Here is a 24985-nt window from a genome sequence, read left to right on the forward strand (position 1 = left end):
AGTAGCCCTCTCTCATTGTTACTGCCTGATATTTTCAGTTGGTGGTGGAGTGGAGCACATAGCAAAAGGGAATGGTCTGTTGACATTTGATGTGCTTTTCCCCACTGGCATTTGTTACCATTTCCCTTTAAAACTTTAGTATGGCAGTGAAATCTATAAGTTAAATGATGCATTGTTATGACAGTGTGCTAAGGGTTGTTAGGGGACACAAACACCCCTCCCTTCTCTTCACAGAGCTACAATTCCCAGACTTCCCTGGGAAGAGAGAGAGAGAGAGTGATTTTAAAACCACTCTGAGAATTGTAGCTCGATGAAGGGAAGGGATGTGTGTGTGCCTCCTAACAATTCTCAGCACCTTTAGCAAACTACAGTTCCCAGGGGAGTAGCAATGGCTGTTTAAAGTAGTATCATAGAGCTTTAAATGGATGGGGCCAGAGTGAGAGGGGGGGCATTTCTGTGTCAAAAATTCAGTTTGTTCCTTCCCATCCTGTTGCCTCCCTGTGAAGCTTGCCACTGTGATCCCGTGGGCTCAGTGCGCGATGACTGTGAGCAGATGACAGGCTTGTGTTCCTGCAAAACCGGCATCACCGGCATGAAATGCAACCAGTGTCCCAACGGAAGCAAGCTGGGAATGTCTGGCTGTGAGAAAGGTGAGGGGGGAGGGGCTGCTTTCTTCATGGGCTTTTCCCCTCCCACATTGGTTGGAGAACCCAAGATTGTGGTATAATACAACTGTTTGTGAATGTGGCTTTAACACCTCTCTGGCTGTGTGCACCCCACACATCCTAAAGCACATGGCTTCCCCCAGAGAATCCTAGGATTCCTGGCGCTCTTAACAAACTACAGTTCTTTGGGGGGAAGTCATGTGCTTTAAATGTGTTTTATAAATGCAGCAGTGTAATGGCAAAATCAGACGTGCAAGGTCCCTTCAGGGTAGTCACAGCCACACCCTTCTAAAATTATACAATATTAATTAGGGGTGCATTGCAACAATTAATGCAAGTCTCCATGCATTGCTTTTCAGCTAGATCTTCTATTTCAGCATGTGCATGTACATGGACAAAGGATTTGGAGTGCTCCAGTATCTTGTTTTGGGGGGGCCTTAAGTTGTGCTTCCCATGTAGCTCCATCCTACATAACAGAACTTGCACACCACTCTCTTGAAACGGAAGCACCTTGTGTTTTCAGTGTTCCTAAATGCTTACCATGGGAGCATACAGTGGCTAAGAAGCTCCCCTTTCGTGCAGATTGGGCAGCTCTAGGATGCTAGAGACAGGGACCCTGCTGCAGAAACAGTTACCTCCCGTGACCCCAGACTGCTTAGATGTGTGGTGTGCATGCAGCCTCCATCATCTGCAAAGGAAGACCTACCAACTGTTAGGCAGAATCCAGATGTATAAGTTTTCATGACATGCCTCTACTGTTATTTATCCTACCCTACTCAGACCCATCTGCACCCTCGTCCTGCACTGAAATGGTATGTGAGTTTGGGGCGTCCTGCGTGGAAGTAAATGGCTTTGCACACTGTGAGTGCCCATCTCCACTCTGCACGGAGGCCAACATGACCAAGGTAAGTAGACACAATTGTGTCCATTGCCAGCCCTACTCAGTGTAGGACACACACACACCCATGACATTAGTAGACCTAAGCTAGTCATGTCATTAATTTCAGTGAGTCTCTTCTAACTAGGACATAACACGGGAGACAACTCCTAGAATTTATTGTTCCCGTTTTACAAATTGGGAAAACAGATGAACTTATTTACAGCTGAACTCAAGTCATCTGTGGTCTTCCTGCAACCTTACCTTGCTTCACCTTCCACTACCCTCTCTTTTTGTGTTAGCTGTTGCCAAGAAAGTACTTCTTCATTCAATGCATAGTTAAATCATGAAACTTGCTCCCTTAGGAGGTGGTGATCGCCACCAACTTGGATGGCTTTAAAAGACAATTGGACAAATTCATGTTGGATAAGGCTGTCAGTAGCTACTAGCCACAGTGGCTATACTCTGCCTTCATAGTCGGACGCTGTAATGTTTTTGAATATCAGTTGCTAGAAACCACAGGAGGCGCTTGGGTTCTGCTTGAAGGTTCCTTCAGGCACCTGGTTGGCTACTGTGGGAACAAGATGCTGGATTAAATTAACCAAAGAATCCAGCAAGTTTTTCTTATGTTCTTACACTTTTGTGTGCTGACCTTTAAAGCCCTAAACGGCCTCAGTCCAGTATACCTAAAGGAGCGTCTCCACCTCCATCGCTCTGCTCGGACACTGAGGTCCAGTGCCGAGGGCCTTCTGGCGGTTCCCTCGCTGCGAGAAGCCAAGTTACAGGGAACCAGGCAGAGGGCCTTCTCAGTAGTGGCACCCGCCCTGTGGAACGCCCTCCCACCAGATGTCAAAAAGAAAAATAACTACTAGACTTTTAGAGGACATCTGAAGGCAGCCCTGTTTAGGGAAGCTTTTAATCTTTAAGAAATTAGTGTATTCTAATATTTCTGTTGGAAGCCTATTATTATTATTATTATGTGTTCCCATACCTCCCAGAATCCTACTGGGCTTTGATCTCTGTCCCTGTTGTATCAGCAGAGGAGCATCCCTATTGCCTCTCCACTGGAGAACCTGGATAGCTCAGTTGGTTAGTGCACGGCGCTGATAACGCCAAGGTTGCAGGAACAGCTGCATATTCCTGCAGTGGACCGCATAATCCTCAGGGTCCCTTGCAACTCTATGAGTCTGAACTGCCATTATCTGTTTCACTCTCTCTCTCTCTCTCTCTCTCTCACACACACACACACACACATGTCAATAGGCTCAGGGCTGATGCTCAGCAGCCATTGGATGAATTGTTTTGATGAATTGTTTTGCTTTTTCCCTTATTGTGTTTTTGATTTGGCTATAATGACTGTGATGGTCACTTATTTTTAATCCTGTTATTACTGAGTGCTGCTTTGATCTCAACACAGTTGCTGGAAAAGTGGAATTACAAATATTAAATCTGATCCAATATCCTAGGTCTGCGGCTCGGATGGTGTGACCTATGGTGACCAGTGCCAGCTGAGGACCATCGCTTGCCGACAAGGGCAGGTCATAGAGGTGAAGCACTTCGGCCAGTGCCAAGGTAAATACATGAGCACCATGTCAAGCTTCTTGTTTCGGCAGTGGCATAATTGTTAGAGTGTTGAACCAGGACTTGGGGCGCCAGGGTTTGAATTCCCATATAGCCAACAAAGCTTAATGGGTAACCATGGGCCAGTCACCACCTCAAAACCTAACCTCCCTCATGGGGATGTTGTGAGCATAAAATGGGGAGGGAGAAATCACGTAAACCACCTTGAGTTCCTTGGAGTAAAAGTTGGCATATAAATTTAGTTAATTAATAGAGAGATAGATAGGAACTTGGGGGTGATTGATTGATTGATTGATTGATTGATTGATTGCATTTGTACCGTGCTCTTTATCCAAAAAGGCTCCCACAATGGTTTATATGCAGCCAGGTAAAACAGTACATTCCCTGCCTATAAGCTTACAATCTAAAATAAATAACTAAATAAGAAAGAAAGAAAGAAAAAAAGAAAGACACACAAGGGAAAAGGGACCGGGGGCGGGGGGGCAGAAATCAAACCCAGGCATCAAATTTTAAACAGCTCTTTTTAACTACTACTGTACTGACAATCAGTTATGATTACCAGGGGTGCTAGGGGTGCAGTTGTGGGGTTATGGACCAGCTAAAATGAACACAGAACTATATATTTATTTTTACTTTTGTAACCTGCCTTATAGTCCCAGTAAGTCTTCACAAATCGTGGGTGGGGATACTGTGACCTTTCTGATGTTGGGCTACAACTCCCATCATTGCTGCCCATTGGCAATGCTGTTTGGGGCTGACAGGAGACAGATCAACAGCTAAAATGTCCATTTTAAAAAACAACAGTGGAAAGATCCAAATGTCAAAAGCTGCCGTCAAGGTCTGAGTTAAGGTCTGGGAAGCTATTCAGCCTTCCGATGTTGTGCGAATGTAAAAAGCAGGGCTCAAATCTTAATGACGAGCCTTCAGGTTTTTCGACCCTGTAATTGTCAAAAAGCCAGATATCAGATTTGTTCTGAAACAAAAGAGAGCAAATATATACACTCTTTTGAGCCTTGGTGCCTGATGAGAGGTTATTGATTTTGGCATGTGATATGCAAGCCAATCTGATGTACTCACTTGAGTTGCAAACAAATTGGTTCGGGAGCAGGTCTCAAATTCCAAAGGCGTGCTTTGGAAATCTGTTATCTCACAATCAGTGGTGGAGCTAAGTCATTTTAGACTCTTGACCGTGGCCATTTTTTGTGTAGCAGGGTGTGTGTGTGTGTGTCTTTAAATAATAAAGTGCATTACTTCACCCACTCCAACATGCAGTCAGCACATCCTACTGTATTTGAGGTCCCTCCTGCTCCCTTATGCTCAGTGGAGCACTGGACAGGTGCCTCAAACTCTTGATGGCACCACCACTAAAAGAACTATTCCCCCCCCCCCCCCGGTTTTAAGCGATGAAGAAGCACTGTGTGTTACACATGCAAACTCGTCACCAATCTGAAAAGTAGGGAAGGCCCTTCATTCAGTGGTGCCTTCATTCATTCAGAGTGCCTGCTTTGCATGCAAGAGGTCACATGTTTAGTCCCTGAGATCTCCAGGCGGTGCTATGAAAATCTGGAACCCTGGAGAGCCGCACAATGGAGATCATTCTTATGATAGCCTACTAAGTGTTTTGCAAACTACAGACAGCAGCACCCATGAGGTTTATTCACCCACTTCTCTGTCCCCATATGTGACTTGTGGGCTGAGCCAGCTTTGGCAAGTGACGTGTTCTGCAGGCCTGACTGGTCCTGGCCTGCCTCTTAACCACTGCATTCCTTTTGCTTTCCCTGCAGAATCCATCACTCATGCCAGCCACACTACACCACCTGCAACCTTGGGATCCCTTCTCCCTCCAACCCCTCAAGCCACCCCCCAGGTTCCTGAGCAGCCCAGGACGCCAGGCAGCTCACAGCACTTTGAAGTCAAGGCTTCCCCACAGAGCCACCCAGTCACACGACGGATCAGCACCTCCCCTCGCCCAGCCACAACTGCTTGGACCACGCATGGTGTCCGCCAGACCACAATCCGACCTCTGTTGACTGCCCCGGTTGTCCCAGTCACCAGCCAGCCAGCTTACGTTGAGCCAGGCAGCGCAGAAGGCAGTGGGGACCCAGAGATGGGCATCAGTGGAGACCAAGAAGGCAGTGGGGCAAGCTCCACCGGTGAGCTGGCTGCGCTGTTTTGATGTCAGTTCTTTGTTGCCTGAGGACCATACAAAGGGGTCGCATTGGCCTGGCAATGCATTCTCCTAGGCATTTTTACCTGAGAACGGCATGCTGTAATCTGGGTGCCACTGCAGAGAAGGCCATGTCTCTGGAAGGGGGGAACCACATTTTTAGGTTGGCTTTGCTGATCAAGTTTTTCTTTAAAAAAATCTGTGGCTACCAGGGTCTGGTTTGGCCGTGCACAGCAAGTTTCTTGTCCATGTGGCTTTGGAGTGTAAGACTCTCAATGGCTACTAGCCACTTAAGGCTATATTGCCCCTACAACGTTGGAGAATCATAAGTGGAGAGAGTTGCTCTCATTGGCCACCTAACAAGTTTCCCATCATGGTTGGTCACTGTGAGAAGAGGAGGGTGGACTATGAGGGGCCATTGGCCTGTTCCAGCAAGGCCAAGGCTCACGGAGGAGAAAGCTCTCAATGACTACTAGCCATGCCTCTGAATGTCAGTTGGTGGGGGCCGCAAGGCAGGAGATTTGCTGTTGTGCATGTGTCCTGCTTGTGGCCTTCCCGTTGGGGCATCTTGTTGGCCCCTGTGAGAAAAGGCTGCTGGACTAGATGAGCTCTTTTGACCTGACCCAGCAAGACTCTTCTCAGAGGCAAATTTGCAAATATTTTCCTCACAGTAAACATGGCAGCCCTTTTTCACAGACCTGTCCTGCAGGAATCTGACCAAGGAAAACAACAGGATGTCCACAAAGAAACCTCTTGTGATAGGAACTTTAAAATCCTAAGAGTTCTTCCTCTCGCCCAAAAAAGATTTAAAGCCTTCTTCCTGTTGTTATGCAGGGGACGAGGAGATGGAAGAAGCGAGGGTCACAAGCACCCCAGTTATAGAGAGGGCCACATGTTATAACACCCCCTTGGGATGCTGCTCTGATGGCAAGACAGCTGCTGCTGATGCAGAGGGAAGCAACTGTCCAGGTAAATATAGTTCTGTTCATTTGTAGCCTGACTTCCATGGGCAAAGTGGTCCGTAACTCGCCTTAGTTCGGAACAGAATCCCAGCTCTGCTTAAAATCCGTTGAACTGTCAGCCCGGGGATTCTGCAAATTGTAGTTTTGCAAAAGAGGGTACTGTTGTGCTCTGAGGTACAGCATAGCCCGCCAGGGTGTGGGACAAGGTTCAGGCTGGAATGGAATGCAAGGCAGATGTTTGGGTTGGATGCAAGGCAAGGTCCAGGAACACAGAGCTCTGAAGCTGTTCTGGGAAGGAACAAGCTATAACGGAGCCCTTATATAGTAGGAGCAGGAACAGCCTTACCGGTAGCACCAGCTGCGTTTCAAGAGGCTGTTCTACTTCAAGGACCCAGTCTTCTCCAGTAACCTCCTGCTGTAATGGAGCAGGGGAGTCTCACGTTTTCCTGGGAGTCCTCTGAATCACATCCTCAGGCTGGGGCTGAGGGCTGAAAGCGTTTCTGGGGCTGACCCTGCATGCCCTCTTCTGCTTCAGAGTCCTTGCCCTCATCCCCTGGTGTTGAGGATGCAGACTCCAGGGTTATGACGGCCATGCATTGTTAAGAAAGAAAGAAAAAGAACCTTGGTGAAATTTGCTCAGCATTGTTACTCTGTCCTTGGCGACGTTTGAAGACTAGCTCATTTCAAAGCTGTTTTTCCTGACCTACTTCTCCCCTGCCAATGAACCCTGGGTAAAGTAACTCTGGTTTAGGGACCAGGCCTTAAGTTCCCTCAGAAAACTTCAGATCTTTCTAGGAGGTAAACCATGGCAGTCAACCCTGTTTCAGCCTATGTTCAATGTTGACAATGTCAACATTCCCTTGGACCAGGGATGGGGAAGCCGCGGCCCTCCAGACATTGCTGGACTCCCATTTCTGATCAGCCGAAATCCTCCTGGCCTAGTTTGGTTGGGGTTGAGGTGAGTTGTAGCTCATCAACATCTGGAGGACCACTTTGCCAGCTGCCCTGAAGCTCCTGTCTGGCTCTTTGTCTGCTCTGCTGTTGTGGCCTTGGGGATAACAATGAGGGGTTTGAGGGCCAAGGCAGTGGAAGGGGGAGAGTCCAGTATGGTGGCTGGAATGCCTGGGTTCAAAGGCTCCTGAAGGTCCAGTAATGGTGTAAAGGGATCATTAGGGAAGGAGCTGATTTCGTAACCATTTATAACACTGTTATACCAATCTTTGGTGCGACGGCATTTGGAATATTGTGTACCATTCTGGTCACTGCACTTCAAAAAGGATATGGTAGAGCTGGAAAAGGTTTGGAAAAGAGCAACCAAAATGATCAAGGGGGTGGGGCAACTTCCCTACAAAGAAAGATTACACCATCTGGGGCTTTTTAGTTTAGAGAAAATGTGAGATTAAAAGGCGGCATTCTATATATATATATATAAATGTAAAAGGGGCATGTTTGTTTGTCTCCACGTTTCTGCGAAACCGCTTGACCGATTGCGTTCAATTTTTGACACAACATCACATGCAAATACGAGAGGAAGCAAAAACAGTTTGCATAGACAGATGTCACACCTAGGCCACGTAAAAAAAACCCAAAACCCGTGTTCCAGAACAGTGCATGCTGGGAGCACAGGAGAGGTTGCAAAACAGCACCCTCTAGTGACGGCTACACTGGTACTGCACCTAGAAAAACTTCCATCTCCACAGCATCTCGTCTCAGCTTTCCAGATTGGGCCGAATGGGGGTGGGGGCTCGCCTGAGTGGGGAATGGGGGGAGGAGGGGATGGGATAGGTCATGGGTCGAGACAGGGTGGGGCCAAACACAGGGATGAGCCGGGGGTGGGGGAAGGAGGGGCCGGGGTGGGTCATGGGTCGGGACAGGCTGGGGGGAGTCACAGGGATGCGCCTGTGTAAACAGAACACTTGTAAAACAGGGGGACCCTGAAGGTCAGGGGAATCTGAAGGGGGACTGAGGCTCCATTTAACAGACTGAGCCACAGCAACGTGTGGCAGGGCCAACTAGTAATTTATAAAATTATGGAGGAAGTGGATAGAGGGAGGGAATTCTGCTTCTCTTGCAGCACTAAACTTTGCAGGACTGACAGCTACAGACGTCCCACTGATGGCTTCTAGGAGGCTGGTCTAGTTGCTTGTATTTCCCCATTCTTTTGAAAGAATGCAGTCCTGACCATGCCCATTGTGATGCTGCTCATTGCCTGTTTTTCCTGGGGTTGGGGTTGAGCAGGCGGTCTTTTGAAGACCATAGAAACATCAATGCGTCTGAGGAAGAAGGTTGCTTCAGACCCTCCTAGAGACTGCAGAGGAAATGAAAACAGGGCAGCCAACAGCAACCTAATGGGCTGAGTAGATTTGACTTTGCCTGATACCCAAACTAGACCAATCTGCCTAAGCGGCTTCTTGAGTCCAGCACTGCTCCTCAGCAGCATTTAAGTAGCAATTACAGCAAAATGTCTCGTGGCACCTTAAAGACTCTTGGCTGTTTTTGTTGAAAGACAAGCAGAGATGCCTGACGCCTCTGGAACTTGAGCAGAGATCAAATCTAAGACTTCAGCAGGCAGGACACTTTTTGCTCAGCTACCACTGAGCTGTGTGGGTTAAGCTTCATAATCGGAATGTTTCCCAGGTGTGAGTGTCCTGATTTCCCTGTGGACACATGAAGTGGCTTTATATTTACTGAAGTGCCCTTCCTCCCAAAGGAGCCTAATAAAAATCTCAATTGAAAACAAAACAAAACCACGTTGGAGCATTTCAAAACATGTAAAAAAAAAACCCAGCAGAACATCTAACACAAATTTAAGAACAGATGTAACCAAATAATGCATTTGGATAGACCAGCTGAAGCAGCAAAACTGCATGGCTTTATTTGAGGAGTGATGTATTTTACTTTCACAAAAAGTAAGTTTCTAGTCCCTATTGCTACAGAGGCGAAGGTCAACATCCCTTTTTCTCCCTTATTATAACTGTCAGAATAGAAAAGCATAGCAAATAGCCAGATATTTAGGTTTGTATCCAATGCTACTCCTGCTCAGAGTCGACCCGCTGAAATTAAAGGACATGAATCAGTGGGTCTACTCTAAGCAGGACTAAGCTGGGTAAAACCTTTAAAATCCCCACCACCTCTCTTTTAGAGAAATTAAATTATGTCCCCAGCATTGACAGCTTTTTCCGAAAAACAATCTTTTCTTTGTCATTTTGAAAATGTAGTAGAAATGTGGTATCAGTTGTATCAGTAAAACTGGGAAAATAAGTGTCTTCCATCAAGACTTGTTTAAAATTAATATATTCATAATTCAACATGCACAAGAAGTCAGAAGGGAAAGGAGGCATCATTATCAATACATCCCCCTCCCCAATATTGTGAAAAAATAGGATGCTGACCACATATAGCTGGACTGAGATGATACCAAACATAAGAATCCCATGAAACATGCACACGAAAGCTCATACCAAAATAAAAACTTAGTTGGTCTTTAAGGTGCTACTGAAGGAATTTTTTTATTTTACTTCGATCCAGACCAACACGGCTACCTACCTGTAATAAGAATCCCACTAAGTCATATTGAGGATTAGGCTGGTAAAATGCTTTCATCACATGTCACATGTGTCTCCTTTTTCTCCTTCATTTGTGTATTAAGGATACAGAGTACTCAAATTCTCTTCTGCTTTAAAAGGTGTTTTGCTATGTTAATGTGTCAGAAATAATCTGTATGTATAACAAAATGATGGCGTTTGCAAATGGAGCGTCACATTTCTGCAACAGAAATAATTGAATAGGTTTGTATCCAACCACGCCCTTTTCAGAGTAGACCCACTTAAACCAATGCACCTAAGTTAGTTATATCCATTATCTTAAATGAATCTTAAAAGTAGAACTAGCGTTGGAGACAACCCTCAATTTTTAACGTTTTTAAAACAAAGGTTTATGGCTGTACTCTCATGCTGCCACTAAACCTTACCCTTACCTGACCGTAGCCACTCACTTTCACCCTTGTCCTTTCCCGGATCCCTTCGGTCCTTGCTCCTGTGGTTTCTTAGAGAATACCATGCGGCAGCTGTTTCTACCTCCTCTTTCCTTTCTCTCCGTCCCTTTGGGAGTTTCCCAGAAGCCTACCTTTTATGCATGTGAGCCCTGCACTCCCCCAGCCTTTGTTATTTGACATGTATTCCTTCTTCCAGCTAACCGTCTTGTTCTCTTATTACTCAGCCAGTCCAGGACAGCCACCATCCAGGGTGGAGCTTGGAGGAACCTGTATGGTAAACTCTGCCGATTCTAAAACACTTGGAGCCTTCGCCTTATTGACCCAGCATTCTCAAAATACTAACCTCCATAGCGCTGAACACCCCCACCCCAACCCATCCAGACTAACCCCAGACTCTGGCACTACCCATATACTGCCATCTTCTCGCTTCCCCTCCCCGCCAAGGGACTGAACACTCTTTATGGTTGCTTTGCTGTGAATACTCTGTTGTTGTTGTTGTTGTTGCTGCTGCTGTTGTTCATTAATGCTGTTCGCTTCTCTGTTGAGCTAACAGATTATTGTCTCCTCCTCTGACTTCCCACCCCTTCCTGCAGCAACAAAAGTGTTCCAGGGGGTTCTCATCTTGGAAGAGGTGGAAGGCCAAGAGCTTTTCTACACACCAGAGATGGCTGACCCCAAATCAGAGCTCTTTGGAGAGACCGCCAGGAGCATCGAAAGTGCGGTGAGCACAAGTGAATAGGAATAGGAATATGCTCCAGCCCTAACAATCAGCCCCAGAAGCTTAGGATTTGGCATGCATTAGGGACAGGCCTCTTCAGTGGTAGCCTCCACACTTGTGGATTTCTCTCTCTTGAGGTTGTCTCCCTCTCTTTCAGTGAACCCTAAACCATGGGTAGGCAAACTAAGGCCCGGGGGCCGGATCCAGCCCAATCGCCTTCTCAATCTGGCCCGTGGACGGTCTGGGAATCAGTGTGTTTTTACATGAGTAGAATGTGTGGTTTTATTTAAATTGCATCTCTGGGTTATTTGTGGGGCATAGGAATTCATTCATTATTGTTTTTTTCAAAATATAGTCTGGCCCCCCACAAGGTCTGAGAGACAGTGGACCGGCTCCCTGCTGAAAAAGTTTGCTGACCCATGCCCTAAACGAACAACCAATGAGACCTGCAACAAAATGTTACCATGCGGATGGTCTTTGTTCAGGATTCCAGATACTCCATTGAGATCTTCCTCCTATCCCCCATCCCTCTGGTTTTGCATTCCCTTTCCCAACGTGCTGCAGCTGTTGAACATGCTCAGTCTACCTGAATGGTCCCTTTGCAAATGTTTCTAAATATTTTTCTTTCACAAATGTCAGGGCTTCACCAAGCCTGCTGATACTTCTCTCTGGTGGCACAAGGGTGGTTCATAACCTGAACATCAGAAACAGATGAGATTACAGTATATTTTACAGAACTTTAGAACATTCAAAACCATTAATGTACCTGTGTTACATATTTACTAAAAGACAGAAGTTATGTGAAATGGTACCACAAGTACCTTTCCCTAAACCTTTCTTGCTTTCATTTTACTTTCTCATTCCCCCACTTGCTGGACCTTTAGCTGGACGAACTTTTCCGCAACTCTGACGTCAAGAAGGATTTCAAGAGCATCCGGGTACGAGACCTGGGCCAGAGCAACGCCGTGCGTGTCATTGTTGAGTCTCATTTTGACCCAAGTGAGTGCCACACTTCATTTCTGCTGGATAATAATAATAATTTATTGTTTATACCCCAGCCACTCTAGGCAGCTCCCAACAGAATATTAAAAACACGATAAAACATCAAACATTCAAAACTTCCCTAAACAGGGCTGCCTTCAGATGTCTTCTAAAAGTCAGATAGTTGTTTATTTCCTTGACATCTGATGGGAGGGCGTTCCACAGGGCAGAACAGGGATCACTTTCACTGGGCTGATCCAACAGGTGCATGCCCTGATTCTGATTCTGTAGAGACACCATATGGGTTCAAATGGTGAATCCATGGAAAAGGTGTATGGATTAGGGAATGAGTTGAACACCACTTCTACTCCTCTACACTGAGAGCCAGTGTGGTGTAGTGGTTAGGAGCGGTAGACTCTTAATCTGGGGAACCGGGTTGGTGTCTCCGCTCCTCCACATGCAGCTGCTCGGTGATCTTGGGCTAGTCACACTTCTCTCTGAAGTCTCTCAGCCCCACCTACCTCACAGGGTGTTTGTTGTGGGGGAGGAAGGGAAAGGAGATTGTTAACTGCTTTGAGACTCTTTAGGATAGTGATAAAGCGGGATATCAAATCCAAACTCTTCTTGTCTTTTTGATTGACTACTGACTTCCAACAAGTCTTTAAAGTTGAGAACATCCCCAGCTGCTGCTGCTGCTGCTGCTGCTGCTGCTGCTTCTTCTTCTTCTTCTTCTTCTTCTTCTTCTTCTTCTTCTTCTTCTTCTTCTTCTTCTTCTTCTTCCTGAATATCAAACAAACAACTTAATACATAGCAAATTAACAGGTCACCCAGGTATTATTTCTTACCATCTCCTGCACAGCTATTAAATGAAGGTTCCAAACTATATTCTAGGACTAAATTATGAAAATAAAATTCCATTCAAGTGTTCCATTCATTGTATTTGCTTTCCCATAGGATTTTTATACTGTTTTTCTTTTATTTACATTGCCAGTTGTTTAGATCCTCATGTGCTTGTTCTTCCTCTTCTTCTTGGAATTCTAATTTCCCCAGCATTTGCCTGACATCGGCATTATTATTTTTGAGTCCAATTAGTTTAAATGAGTAGCCCCATTTGTATTGTATCCTAGAGCCACAGAGCAAAGTCGTGTATTTTTTTTTCAAAAAAACCTCTTCTTTTCAGTAGCGTTTCAGCACACAAATAATTGAAGATTGAGACTTTTTGTCCCTATACAGATAGATCCAAGGAATCTCAGGCTGCTTTCATGATTTAGTCCTTTAAATAAAATCACACCACTTTGGCTATGAAGTTTCTCGGTCGTTGCCCTGCAGGCAGCTGAGGAGTGAGGGCTGTGTGCACTCTATCCACATCACTCAGGAGTACTTTTAAGGCTGGAAATTGCTTGTTAAGCCATTCAATGAAAATGCTTTCTTTTCAGACCTTCAGTCCCCTCAACCTGTTCAGCACCCCCCCCCCCATCTAAAATTGCCGCTCCTGCTTTAAACCTCCCGTGATTCTGTGTGTGATTGGAGATTTGTTGTAGTTTTGATTAATTTCTTAATGGCAGATTTATGTCTCATTCTGAGTTCCAACGCTTCACTGGCTGCGGCTGACATCTAAGTTTTGCAAGTAGATCCTTTAAGTTCCATCTTAATTTCACTTTTAAAATCTGTGAATGCCGTGTTCTAATGCTCTTTAAGATCCTTTCAAAATTGCTTTAAACTGCCTTGAAAGAGCTTATAATCCTGTTTGGAAAAGTGCACAGATTTCCAGGCCATAGTAGGGTCCATTTCTTAATCTGTTGTGGCTGAGTTTCCAGTACTGTCCTTGAGATTAAAGTAACTGCTCAGCTATCTTTCTTTTACTTCTTGAGAGGAGGAGAGCAGAACCCTTGATTTGCCAGTAATTATTAGGATGTCCTCAAGCTTTGAGACTCTTAAAATTGCTAAGAAGGGAGGTGGAAGGTCAGAGCAGATGGATTATTCCATCATCCTAGCATATGATGTCATCATACCCCCGAACTTCCATTTTTAAAAAATAATAGCAGGTTTCTAGGCCTTATGATTGTGAAGATACACTTGAAAATGTGTGAGTGGTGCCTGGCAAAGCCTCAGATGCAAGAAGGGTGGCTTAACAAGCATAAATTTGCCTTAGGCCATGGAAATGATTTCATACTTGTGTTCCAAACATGATTCCAGTTAGGGCAAAATTCTGGCTTGTCTCTAGCTAGGTTCTGCTCAGAGTAAACCTATTGAAATTAATGGACATGTTAGTCATACTTCAGTGGGTCTACTCTGGGTAGGACTAGCTTTGGATGCAACCCTCTGTCTCTTACCTGTAGGATTAACATGGTGCAGAATGTCCATTTTAAAAAGAATGAATGAAATAATAATAACACACACAGTCCAAACACAGCCCTGTATTTAACCAGACAGAGAGAAAGGGAGGCTCTTGCTTACAAGAAGGTCGTTTGTAAGCTCAAAGCACATATGAGCCAGAGGGCAAAAAATCCCTCCTCCTAAGATGTGCCTTTTGCCCTGCAGCAAGGACCAACAGGGAGGTCTGTGGCTGAAACTGACTGTGCGCTGGCCCTCCGAACTCTTTTCCTTGGGAGTTGGGGGGAAATGAAAGGGGATGGTTTCCAAGGGTGGCGTGAAAAGCGTGTTTCAAACCTTCCAATGCCTCATTCTCCCTCCTTCCCTTTCCTGGGTCCTTGCAGCCACCACCTACACAGCTGCCGACATCCAGAGGGCCCTTCTGAAGCAGATCAAAGCCTCCAAGAAGAAAACCATCCTCGTGAAAAGGCCACAGCAGGAGAACATCAAATTCATGGACTTTGGTGAGTGCCTCCCCCAGGCCACTCCTCATCTGCATTCCCCCTCTCTGCCTTTTCCTTCCCTCTCTGCCTGGGTCGCACTTCTTTTCCCTTTCAAAAGATTTCTCCACTTGGCCGCTTTCATGCCCGGAGCCTATCAAAAAGTGCCCACTGGCATATTGTCTCCCCCCCCCTTCCTTTCCACTTACGTTTTGAAATACAGGTAAGTTTCTGTGCTGTTGAGGTGTGAGCTGCAGAGATTCATCTGGACTCCCCTGTGGGGGTGATGGGGGGTGAGATCTGCTTTTTTCCAGCCTCAAAGCCCTCCTTGGTTCCTTTTGGAAAGACGAGAGCTGTACAACAGTTAATGAGCATGAGATCTCCCCCGCACTTTTGATCCTCTGCTGTGTCCCCAGCAAAAGCGCAGAGGGACAATGTTCACATTGCAATTGATGGGCTCTCTTAATTCAGAAAGAAGTGCTTGATATGTAAAAAGCACCCTTTGCAATCTGGGAGCTGGGAGTGTTTCAGGTGTGGCGATACCTGCAGATTGCAAGATGCGTTTTTGGAGCATGAATGCTCAGGCCCAGGTGTGGCGACAAGGGTTGGCAAAACAGCCTGATGCCATTCCTGCTTTGTGTCGAACACTGCCCCCGCCCCCCCAAAAAAATCAAAGTCAGCAAAAGAGAATTTTTGCTTTTCCTCGTCCAAGTTGCGATCATTCATGTTGCCTTTCCTGGAGGTCTCCGAAAGCTTGGTGCTAGCAATGTATAGCAACATAGAAAGCAATCTTATACTGAGTCAGACCATTGCTCCCTTCAACTCAGTATTGCCTGCGCTGACTTGGTACTGTCTCCCCTGGAGTTCAGACAGGGATCTCTCCCAGCCCTACATGGAGATGCCAGGGATTGAACCTGGGACCTTCTGCATTCAAAGCAAGTGCTCTACCACTGAGCCACAGCCTTTCCCCAAAAGAAAGGGACCTCTTTGAGCAGTGCCCCCCAAACTCACTTCTCCTTTATTGGCTTTCCCTAGACTGGATCCCCCAGCTTTTCACCACCACTACCACCACCACCACGGCCAGCACCATGGCACCGGCTGCCGCCACCACCCGCCACTTCACCACCACCGCTGTTCCCCGGGCCCTGTACCCAGGGAGGTCCAATGGAAAAGCAACCGGGGCAGTCACCACCAAGAGACCAGTCACCACCGCACCAGCCACCACTGCCAGGAAGAAGCCCATGCGCCTGACCCCAACCCCAAAGAAGCCGGCACGGCCCTGCGATTCTCACCCCTGCCTGCATGGCGGCACCTGTGAGGATGATGGCCGGGAATTCACCTGCAGTTGCCCGGCTGGAAAAGGAGGGGCAGTTTGTGAAAAATGTAAGTGTCTGGGCGAGGGTGTACTGTGTTTGTGGGGGGTGGACACACAGCAGAGCCCTTTTAAAATAGCCTAGCAGATATGGATGCCTGCAGTATGTGATTATGCAAAAAGAAAAAAAGAAAGAAAAAGAGTGGTGGTACCAGGTTTGAAAAAAAATTGACTGCCCAAAGCTAGTGAGAAGTAACAGAGGATAAGCCTCATACCTCTGTTTGCCCAGGGAGCAGGCCAGCATTTTGAAAATGTCTTTTGTCTCAGCACAGCAAGGCAACTGAATCTGCAAGTCTCAAGGGCATTTACTATAGCCTTGTCAGTTGCAGATCGTTGCAGCGCTCTTGCTTGAATTGAAATGGGATACTTTCTATCTCAAATATCAAAGTCTCCAGATATATAATAACGTTTTTGCACTGTTTCTTTTCTCCCATTCTACTTGCTTTTTTTAATAATAAAAAAACGCTTCACCTTTTACGCTCTTCCATCTCTGCCTGCCCTCCACAGCGATCAGGTACTTCATCCCCAGTTTTGGAGGAAAATCCTACCTGGCCTTCAAAATGATGAAGGCATACCACACCGTGCGCATTGCCATGGAGTTCCGGGCTTCCGACCTCAGTGGGCTGCTCTTGTACAACGGGCAGAACCGCGGCAAGGATTTCATCTCCCTGGCGCTGGTTAACGGCTTTGTGGAGCTCAGGTGAGTGGGCTTTGTTGTGGCTCAGGGACCACGCCAGCTGCAGGAAGGGAGGGGAGGCTGAGAGACAGAACTTATCAGAAGAGCCCCTGCTGTGCCAGAGCAAAGCGCCACCTAGTCCAGCGTTTCCCAGAGTGCTGGGCAACAGACCTATATCAGGTGTGGGGAACCTGGGGGCAGTATGGTCCTCTCCATATAACCCTTGGAGAGTCTGGTTGGAGAGCATCTAAACACCCATCAGGGTGCACTGGGACACCTTAAAGTGTGTCCTTCCTTAATCTGGGCATCTTCCCAGGTGGCGGTGTCAAGCATCAGTGGGGACTGCTACTGTATATTGTACAGTAGAGGGTACCAGCCTTTCATGACCCAGGGGCCACATTTGTCCTAGATCAACTCTCTGAGGGCCGTCAAACAGCGGGGGCACTTCATACAGCACATATGCACACTTTCCTCAGTTGATCCATGCAAATCAGTGCAGAGAAGAGGTTAATGCTCCCTCCCCACTCTGAGGATCAGGGAGGGGGTGGTTTGAAACCCCGTTGGGTGCTGAGCTTGGTGGAGGGTGGGACTGCATCCATTGCTAAGCCTACTCTTGAGTGAAACTTGGTTGGATATACAACACTTTCTCTTTTCTGGTCTTTGTGCCACTGCCACCCAAATTGGTGGGCCGTAAAAGTCCACCACCACATTGAACTCTGTAGGTGGCAGAGTCCTCTTCCCAGGCAGTCTCACTTATTCCCACGTTAGTTCCGAGAGGCCGGTGGTAAAATATAGCCCCCTGATTCAGCGTGCGATGCAAAAATGCTGCTAAAGTATTCCCCATGTTATCTTCTGCGCTCTCATTCTCTCAAAAGCTCTGCACCCTTTCGTGCCTTCCCTTCTCCAGCAGCATTGGTTCAAGTAAAACTCTCCCTGCCACTCCTCTGCTTGCTCTTTTCCAGGTTCAACACGGGCTCTGGGACGGGCATCATCACCAGCAGAGTGCCCGTCGAGCCTGGCAGATGGCACCAGCTGGTTGTCAACCGCAATCGAAGGAATGGCATGCTCTCTGTGGACGGGGAGCCACATGCCAACGGTGAGAGCCCCAGCGGCACGGATGGGCTGAATCTCGACACGGATCTCTTTGTTGGAGGAGCTCCTGAAGATCAAATAGCAGCGTGAGTAGTGGGTGGGCGGGTGTAGAATCTTCCTATTTTGTTTGCAGGGTTGTTCTAGAACCCCATGACAAGTAGAGGTTGGATACTTTTGTCTTTGTGGGGGAAAGCGCTGATTAAAAAGAAAGAAACTCCCTGCAAGTAGAAAAATAGTGCATCAGGAGGGAAAGGCAGTTTAGAACCCTTCTCTCCAACATACTATTTTAGTAATTGCTGCTGGTGCTGCTGTTGTTATTCATTAAATTTGTATTTCACCCTTCATCTGTAGATCTCAGGGTGGTTCACAACTTAAAATTACAATATAAAAAACACAAAATACATAACAAAAGTAAGAACAAAAACAAAACCACCCCTCCAATAATTGGATGAGGAATCAAAATCAGTCAATCCAGGTTTCTTTATATACCTCACTTCTTGAGTCTCGTTCTGCACTGTTTATACCTAGAAGATACATCAATATTCCATAACAATGGAGCTGGTTATAAAAATGGATCATCAAAACTGGCAGAATTGCAGGAACAAACGATTCAAATAAGCAACTCAACAAGGGCTGACGTTCTAAGAACAATGCCTTATAGAAGAACTAACAATGATAGAATGATGACACCCGCGAAGAGCAAGTCGCAATCTGCTTCTCCATGCTAGCAAAAAAAGGAGAAGATGCACAGCATCAGCAACAAAAACAAATACAGATTAAATTACGATGTCAGTGTTAAAACAGGTGCAGTGACAATGTAGAAATGCACAGCTGAAAGCTGAAATTGAAAAACGGAATCCCTGATTTAGCCCACGTCCGGGAGAATGAATAGGACAGCTCACCATAATACCAACCCAGGATTCTGCCACCTTATTCTGCTACATGTGTAGACCAGGATTTTAGGCTATAGGCATCTGAGATTGGCAGTAAGGGTATCCTGAGCAGACACTGAGGTCATACATTAAAGCATTAGGATACCACTTCGAGCATCGATGGCTTTGCCCAAAGAAATCTGGGAGCTGTAATTCTTTGAAGATGTTGAAAGCTGGTAGGAGGCCCCTGTTCCACTCACAGAGCTACAATTCCCAGAGTCCCCTGGGAAGAGGGATTGACTGTTGAGCTGCCCTGGGAATCGTTAAAAGCCTCTGAGATTGACTGTTGAACCTCTCTGAGCGCAAATCATTCGCCCCACTCTGAAAAAGAGCCTTAATAGTTATTTCCCTCCTAAATATAATGTATACAATGTCCAGATAATCTTTCCCTGCAGTATAGGGAAGGGCCGTTGCTTAGTGGGAGAGCAGGTGCTTTGCATGCAGAAGGTCCCAGGTTTGGAGCTGGGACCCTGGAGTGCCACTGCCAGTCCGTACAGGCATTACTGAGCTAGGTGGGCCAGTGCTCTGACTATGGTATAAGGCAGCTTCCCCAGCCTAGTGTCATCCAGATGTTTTGAACTGCAACTCCCTTCAGCCCTCACTAGCTGAGACTGGTGGGAATTGTATTTCCAGGGTGTGTGGACTGGGGAGCACCAGATTGGGGAAGGCTGCTGTAGACTTTACTGAGCTAGTAATTCTTTTTTTAAAAAAATAATTTTTAAAAAAATGTTAAAATATACTTTATTGAAATTATAAATTAAAAACATACATCATTAATTAAACAAAAACAAATGTATCAATTATTTCAATCAATACATACGAAATCAAAATCCTACACAATTAGCCCCCCTCCCCCCTCTGACTTCCCTCCAGTACCTTATTAACTTCTGTCCTAAAGCATTATTTCAATATGCATTTCGTATTCTATTCTATTTCTTTATGACATTTTATACCTTTTTGTCTAATCCTCATACTTTCCCTCTACCTTCCTTCATATCTCTTAATCTAGGCACACAAGCATATCATCTTTTGAGCAATATTTTGCCAAATACTCTTCGTAACATTTCCATTCGTTTTTCAGATTTTGCTTCGATTGATTCCTTATTATTGCCGTTAATTTTGCCATCAATAGGTATTCATTTAATTTGCAAATCCCATCTTCTTTCGTTGGAACCTTTGGATCTTTCCATTGGGCTGCTATCACTACCCTAGCTGCTGTACTGGCATATAAAAATACTTTTTCATTTCCTTTAGGTATTTCATCATCTATTAGACCTAACAGATATGCCTCGGGCTTTTTGGTAATCGATTTTTTCAACATTTTTTAAATTTCTTCATGTATCGATTGCCAGAAATTTTTAATTTTCTCACACTGCCACCACATGTGCATTAGAGTTCCTATTTCTTTATTACACTTCCAACACAGATTGGTTTTTAATTTATATATTCTGGCAATCTTTACAGGCGTTAGGTACCAATGGTAATGCATTTTTATGAAAATTTTCTTTAATATTGTATGAAGCCATAAATCTAATAGTTTCTTTCCAAAATTTTCCCCATTGCACAAGATAGATTACCGAATTGACATCCTTTGACCATTTTATCATTATTTCTTTCACTTCCTCGTCCATAAGATCCCAATCCAGAAGAAGATTATATGTTTTTCCACAATAATTTCTTTGTGTTATGAATCACTTCTTTTTCAAATTTGGAATTTTCTTTCGGAAAACCCTATTTTTGGTCTGCATTGAATATACTTGTGAGTTGAATATACTGCCACCTATCAATCTCTAATCCTCTTATTTCCTCAAAAGGCTTTAATCTATTGAGCTAGTAATTCTTTTGTCCCTATACGATGCCAGAGACTAACCCTGGACCTTCCAGAGGGATAGCATGTGCCCTGGTCCCTCCCCCAGATATCCCTCCTGGACAAGGGATTTTACTGTAGCTGCTCTTCCAGCATTGCCCATCCAGCCACCCCTCCTGAACTTTGGCCTTGTTCTTCTGTTTTCCTCTCAGGGTGGCAGAGCGCACATCAGTCACAACTGGCCTGAAGGGCTGCATCCGCCTGCTGGACGTCAACAACCAGATGTACGACCTGAGGGAGAAGGGCAGCGACGTGCTGTACGGCAGCGGAGTGGGCGAGTGTGGCAACAACCCCTGCCACCCCAACCCCTGCCACCACGGCGGCCTCTGCCACGTCAAAGAGGCAGAGATGTTCCACTGCGAGTGTCTCAACGGTTACACAGGTTGGCCTAGCAGGGTGTGGCAGTTGTCTGGACCCTTTTGCTTCTCATACGCTCGTTTTCTTTGTGCAAGGTGTGGTGGGAAGGGTGACCTGAACCTTTCTGCTTGACATGATAGCTTTCCGGGTGCAGAGTTGTTGTTACTTACCCGCCCTGAGGCCCCAGAGCAGGTTGCGGCAATTAAAGCACGAGATTAAAAACAGTTTAAAGCATCTTAACAATCACAAACATAAGGCGGTTCTTAAAATATGCACCTCAGTGTCGAAAGGCAAGGTAAAGGTGTGTGTCTTCGGCATTCTCCAAAAGGTTCCAGGTGCATTTCTGTGGGGAGAGAGTTCCACAGCTTAGGGGCTGCCACAGAGAAGGCCCTATCCTGGGCCGCCATACTCACTGAGCCTCGGAGGGTGGATGAACTACTATGAGGGACTCCTCTGCTGATCTCAGCACCCAGGAGGGTCTGTAGGGAAGGGTACCATCTTTCAGAGTTGCTGAGTGGTGAGGATGACAGCCGAAATCTTTCTCCCTCACATGCTAGCTTTCTATAAATGATGTTATATCTTTGTACCCAAGAGAAAACCCCAAACCAGCTAACAGTAAGATACCAGGATAAACACAATTGTATCAAAACAACATGGTTGCTGACTTAGACTTTCTCTCCTCTTCCTTCAGGGCCAACCTGTGCTGATGAGAGGAACCCCTGTGACCCCAATCCATGCCACATCTCTGCCACCTGCTTGGTGCTGCCAGAAGGGGGCGCCAAGTGTGAATGCCCCATGGGGCGGGAGGGAGAGTTCTGTCAGACAGGTAAGTGGTGCTTTGTCTGAGATACATTCGTTGGTGTGGAGTAAAAACACTTCAGGGCTGAGATATGGCCGGAGAGAGAACACTTTTAGATATGTGTTTGACATACAGTGGTGCCTCGCTGGACGAATTTAATTCGTTCCACGGGTCAATTCTTATAACGAAAAATTCGTCTAGCGAATCCCATAGGAATGCATTGAATTATTCCCCCCCCCCATAGGAATGCATTAATGGGAAACCGCGATTCACTAGATGAATTTTTCACAAAACGAACTCGTCTAGCGAGGCAACCTCCGCTCGAAAAATCTCTTCGTTAAGCGAAAAATTCGTCCAGCGAGGCACCACTGTAGGTCAAATTGGACAAATGCAGTGAGATACAGGACTAATCAAACATCAAATTAACTTTGTTCAAGTGATTATTCCTAGGATCACCTACATTTAAATGCATTCCTCTTCCAGCATGTTAAAATCAGTATATATTTGGCAAGCAACCCGTATATAATTTTAATGTTGGTCTGCCGTAGCAGTCGAAACAAAATAAAAAAATTCCTTCCAATAGCACCTTAGAGACCAACTAAGTTTATCATCGGTATGAAGTGTGCATGAATACCAATGACAAACTTAGTTGGTCTCTAAGGCGCTACTGGAAAGAAGTTTTTAATTTAGATAATGTTGCATCCAATGCTAATCAGTCTCACAGTGGACCCAGTGAAATTAATAAACTTAGCTAACTTAGGACCCTTAATTTCAGTTGGTCTATCCTGAGTGAAAGTTAGCTGGGTAAGAAGTGTGCATGCTGTTGAGTTGTCATGTATTAAAATATTCCAAATTCCAGTGAAAGCTTTGAAATTGTTTTGATATAACATTTAAAATGGTGCTGAATTATACCCACTTACCTGTCAGTGAGTGCCCATGAACTCAATGGGAACTACTAATGTGCATACATCTACAAGAGGTTCTGAAAGGCTGCAATCCTGAGTACACTTGCTAGGGAGTAGATCCCATTTAGTGGGGTTAAGTGTAGATACAGGATTTCCCTGTAAGTGCACTTGAATGAATTTCCCTTTCCCACTTAATATTATAGTTCAACTACTTTCGACCACTGGCAAAAAAAAAACATTTCAGATATTTATACAAGCATGTGGCATGCCTTGTTTGTTTGTTTGTTTGTTACTTAATCTGACGTTTCTGCTGTTTGTTCCCCCCATTTCCCCCTCTCCTTAGTCACAGAGCTGGACCAGACAGTTCCCTTCCTGCCAGAATTTAATGGGTTCTCCTACCTAGAGCTGAACGGTCTCCAAGCCTTCGTGCCAGAGCTGCAGTAAGTTCTGTTCCCTCTGCTTTCTCATCTCCCTTTCGCCTGCGCAAAAGCGATTCAGTTTAATGGGGCATACATATCACGGGAGCATTTGAAACTTGCCTTATACCAAGTCAGACCAGTGTATTGTCTACATTGACTGGCAGCCGCTCTCCGGGGTTTCAGAGAGGGAGTCTTTCCCATCCCTGTCTAGAGATGTCAGGTTTTAAACTTGGCCTTGGCCTCTCCTGCATGAAAAAAACACTCTGTTTTTTGCTGCTGTTTAAAGTCACATCTCCACCCACCCACTCCAGCAGTATTCATAGGAAGCTGCCTCAGGCCGGGTCAGATTATTTGTCCATCTTACCCAGTATTGGCCTATAGCACCAACTGCCCAGGATCTCAAAGATCATAGGTAGAATATATTGGGATGTCGGAGGTGAGATATCCATTTCTGTCTTATTCCCAGCTGCTGTTTCTACATCATAACCCTGAGTATTGCAAAAGAATTTGGCTGCATACGCACCATACATTTAAACCATGTCTCCCCCCGCACGACTCATGAGAACTGTAGCTGCCTTAACCCTCACAGAACTGCAATTCACACCTCCCTTACCAAATGACATTTCCATGGATTCTTTGGTGGAAGCCATGTGCTTTAAACGTAAGGCATGTATTCAACCAAAGTCACTTGTGAGGTCTTCAGGGACAGCTGGTAGGAACACAAGGATGTATTGTAAGTGGTAAGCATTAGTGAGGCTCCTGCAACCCTTTTTTCTATGGGGAGAATGACTTGAAAGTTGAGGCTTGGGTTTATGCTATTCCTCAGGGACAAGATGGCCATGGAAGTCGTGTTCCTAGCGAAGAACCCAAGTGGCATGATCTTCTACAATGGGCAGAAGACAGACGGCAAAGGGGATTTCATCTCCCTGGCTCTTCATGACGGCTACCTGGAATATAGATACGACCTGGGCAAAGGAGCAGCTGTAATCAAGTATGATCGACTTCCTTCTGGGGGTAGGGGTAAGAGCAGGGAGGGAGAGAGATGTAGCAGTAGTAGCTGTTGATGATTACCCACCCTTCATTCTAAGGTCCTGGGGCAAGTTATAATAATTAAAACAAAATATTAAAAACAATCTAAAACAACATATAATCACAGAAATAAGGTGAGTCTTAAAAATATACACCTCAAATGTCAAAAGGTGGACTACTGTAGGGCAGGTTTAGGTGAGGTTAACTATATTGTGTGCATTTGATCACATTGCACAAATGTATTTATTTCTATATTATTACCTCGTAAGTGGTTTGCAGATAGAGAGAGAGAGAGAGAGAGAGAGAGAGAGAGAGAGAGAGAGAGAGAGAGAGAGAGAGAGAGAGATGATATATAGATATGACAGAACGGGTATTTAAAAACATACCAAAATGAATTAAAAATCAACAGTAAGCAAAAAGTGATTACAGTAAAACACATTCCAGCATTCTACAGGTCTGGGTAGGCTTGCCTAAAACACAAAACAAACATGGAATCCCATGCTCATTCTTTCAGTGGTTGTTAACCCTGGGTTATAATATCCTCTGGGAGCAGAATCCTGTGCAGGTTTGCTTAAAAGCAAGTCTCACTGTAGTCAGAGGGGCTAACTCCAAGGCAAGTGTGCCTAGAACTGCATCTTTAATCAGACCTGAGTAAACAAACTTTCTGTTCTTCTTTCTCTCTTTCCCCCCCCCTTCTCTCTCTCTCTCTCTCTCTCTCTCTCCCTCCCTCCCTCTCTCCCCCCCCTCTCTCTGTCATACACTTGCCATGTCCTTTCTAG

At 45.6% G+C, this 24985-nt stretch overlaps 1 protein-coding gene and 1 non-coding gene across 2 annotated transcripts in view; one reads left to right on the forward strand and one right to left on the reverse strand.

Moving 5' to 3' along the window:
• AGRN (agrin) overlaps nt 1-24985 on the forward strand; it is a 238378-nt gene that overhangs the window by 194677 nt on the left and 18716 nt on the right. The window contains exons 15-29 of the mRNA XM_035118024.3: nt 507-650; nt 1446-1570; nt 3009-3114; nt 4908-5276; nt 6125-6259; nt 10840-10967; nt 11849-11963; nt 14663-14782; nt 15794-16141; nt 16638-16830; nt 17769-17984; nt 20850-21079; nt 21746-21880; nt 23102-23198; nt 24004-24168. Of these exons, the coding sequence (XP_034973915.3) occupies nt 507-650; nt 1446-1570; nt 3009-3114; nt 4908-5276; nt 6125-6259; nt 10840-10967; nt 11849-11963; nt 14663-14782; nt 15794-16141; nt 16638-16830; nt 17769-17984; nt 20850-21079; nt 21746-21880; nt 23102-23198; nt 24004-24168 (2626 nt within the window). The remainder of the gene's footprint in view (nt 1-506; nt 651-1445; nt 1571-3008; nt 3115-4907; nt 5277-6124; nt 6260-10839; nt 10968-11848; nt 11964-14662; nt 14783-15793; nt 16142-16637; nt 16831-17768; nt 17985-20849; nt 21080-21745; nt 21881-23101; nt 23199-24003; nt 24169-24985) is intronic.
• TRNAS-UGA (transfer RNA serine (anticodon UGA)) lies at nt 15652-15720 on the reverse strand. The gene has a single exon. It is a non-coding gene; the product is annotated as a tRNA-Ser (tRNA).

Source organism: Zootoca vivipara, chromosome 6 (genome assembly GCF_965207765.1).
Source record: "Zootoca vivipara chromosome 6, rZooViv2.hap1.1, whole genome shotgun sequence".
Lineage (NCBI taxonomy): Eukaryota > Metazoa > Chordata > Lepidosauria > Squamata > Lacertidae > Zootoca > Zootoca vivipara.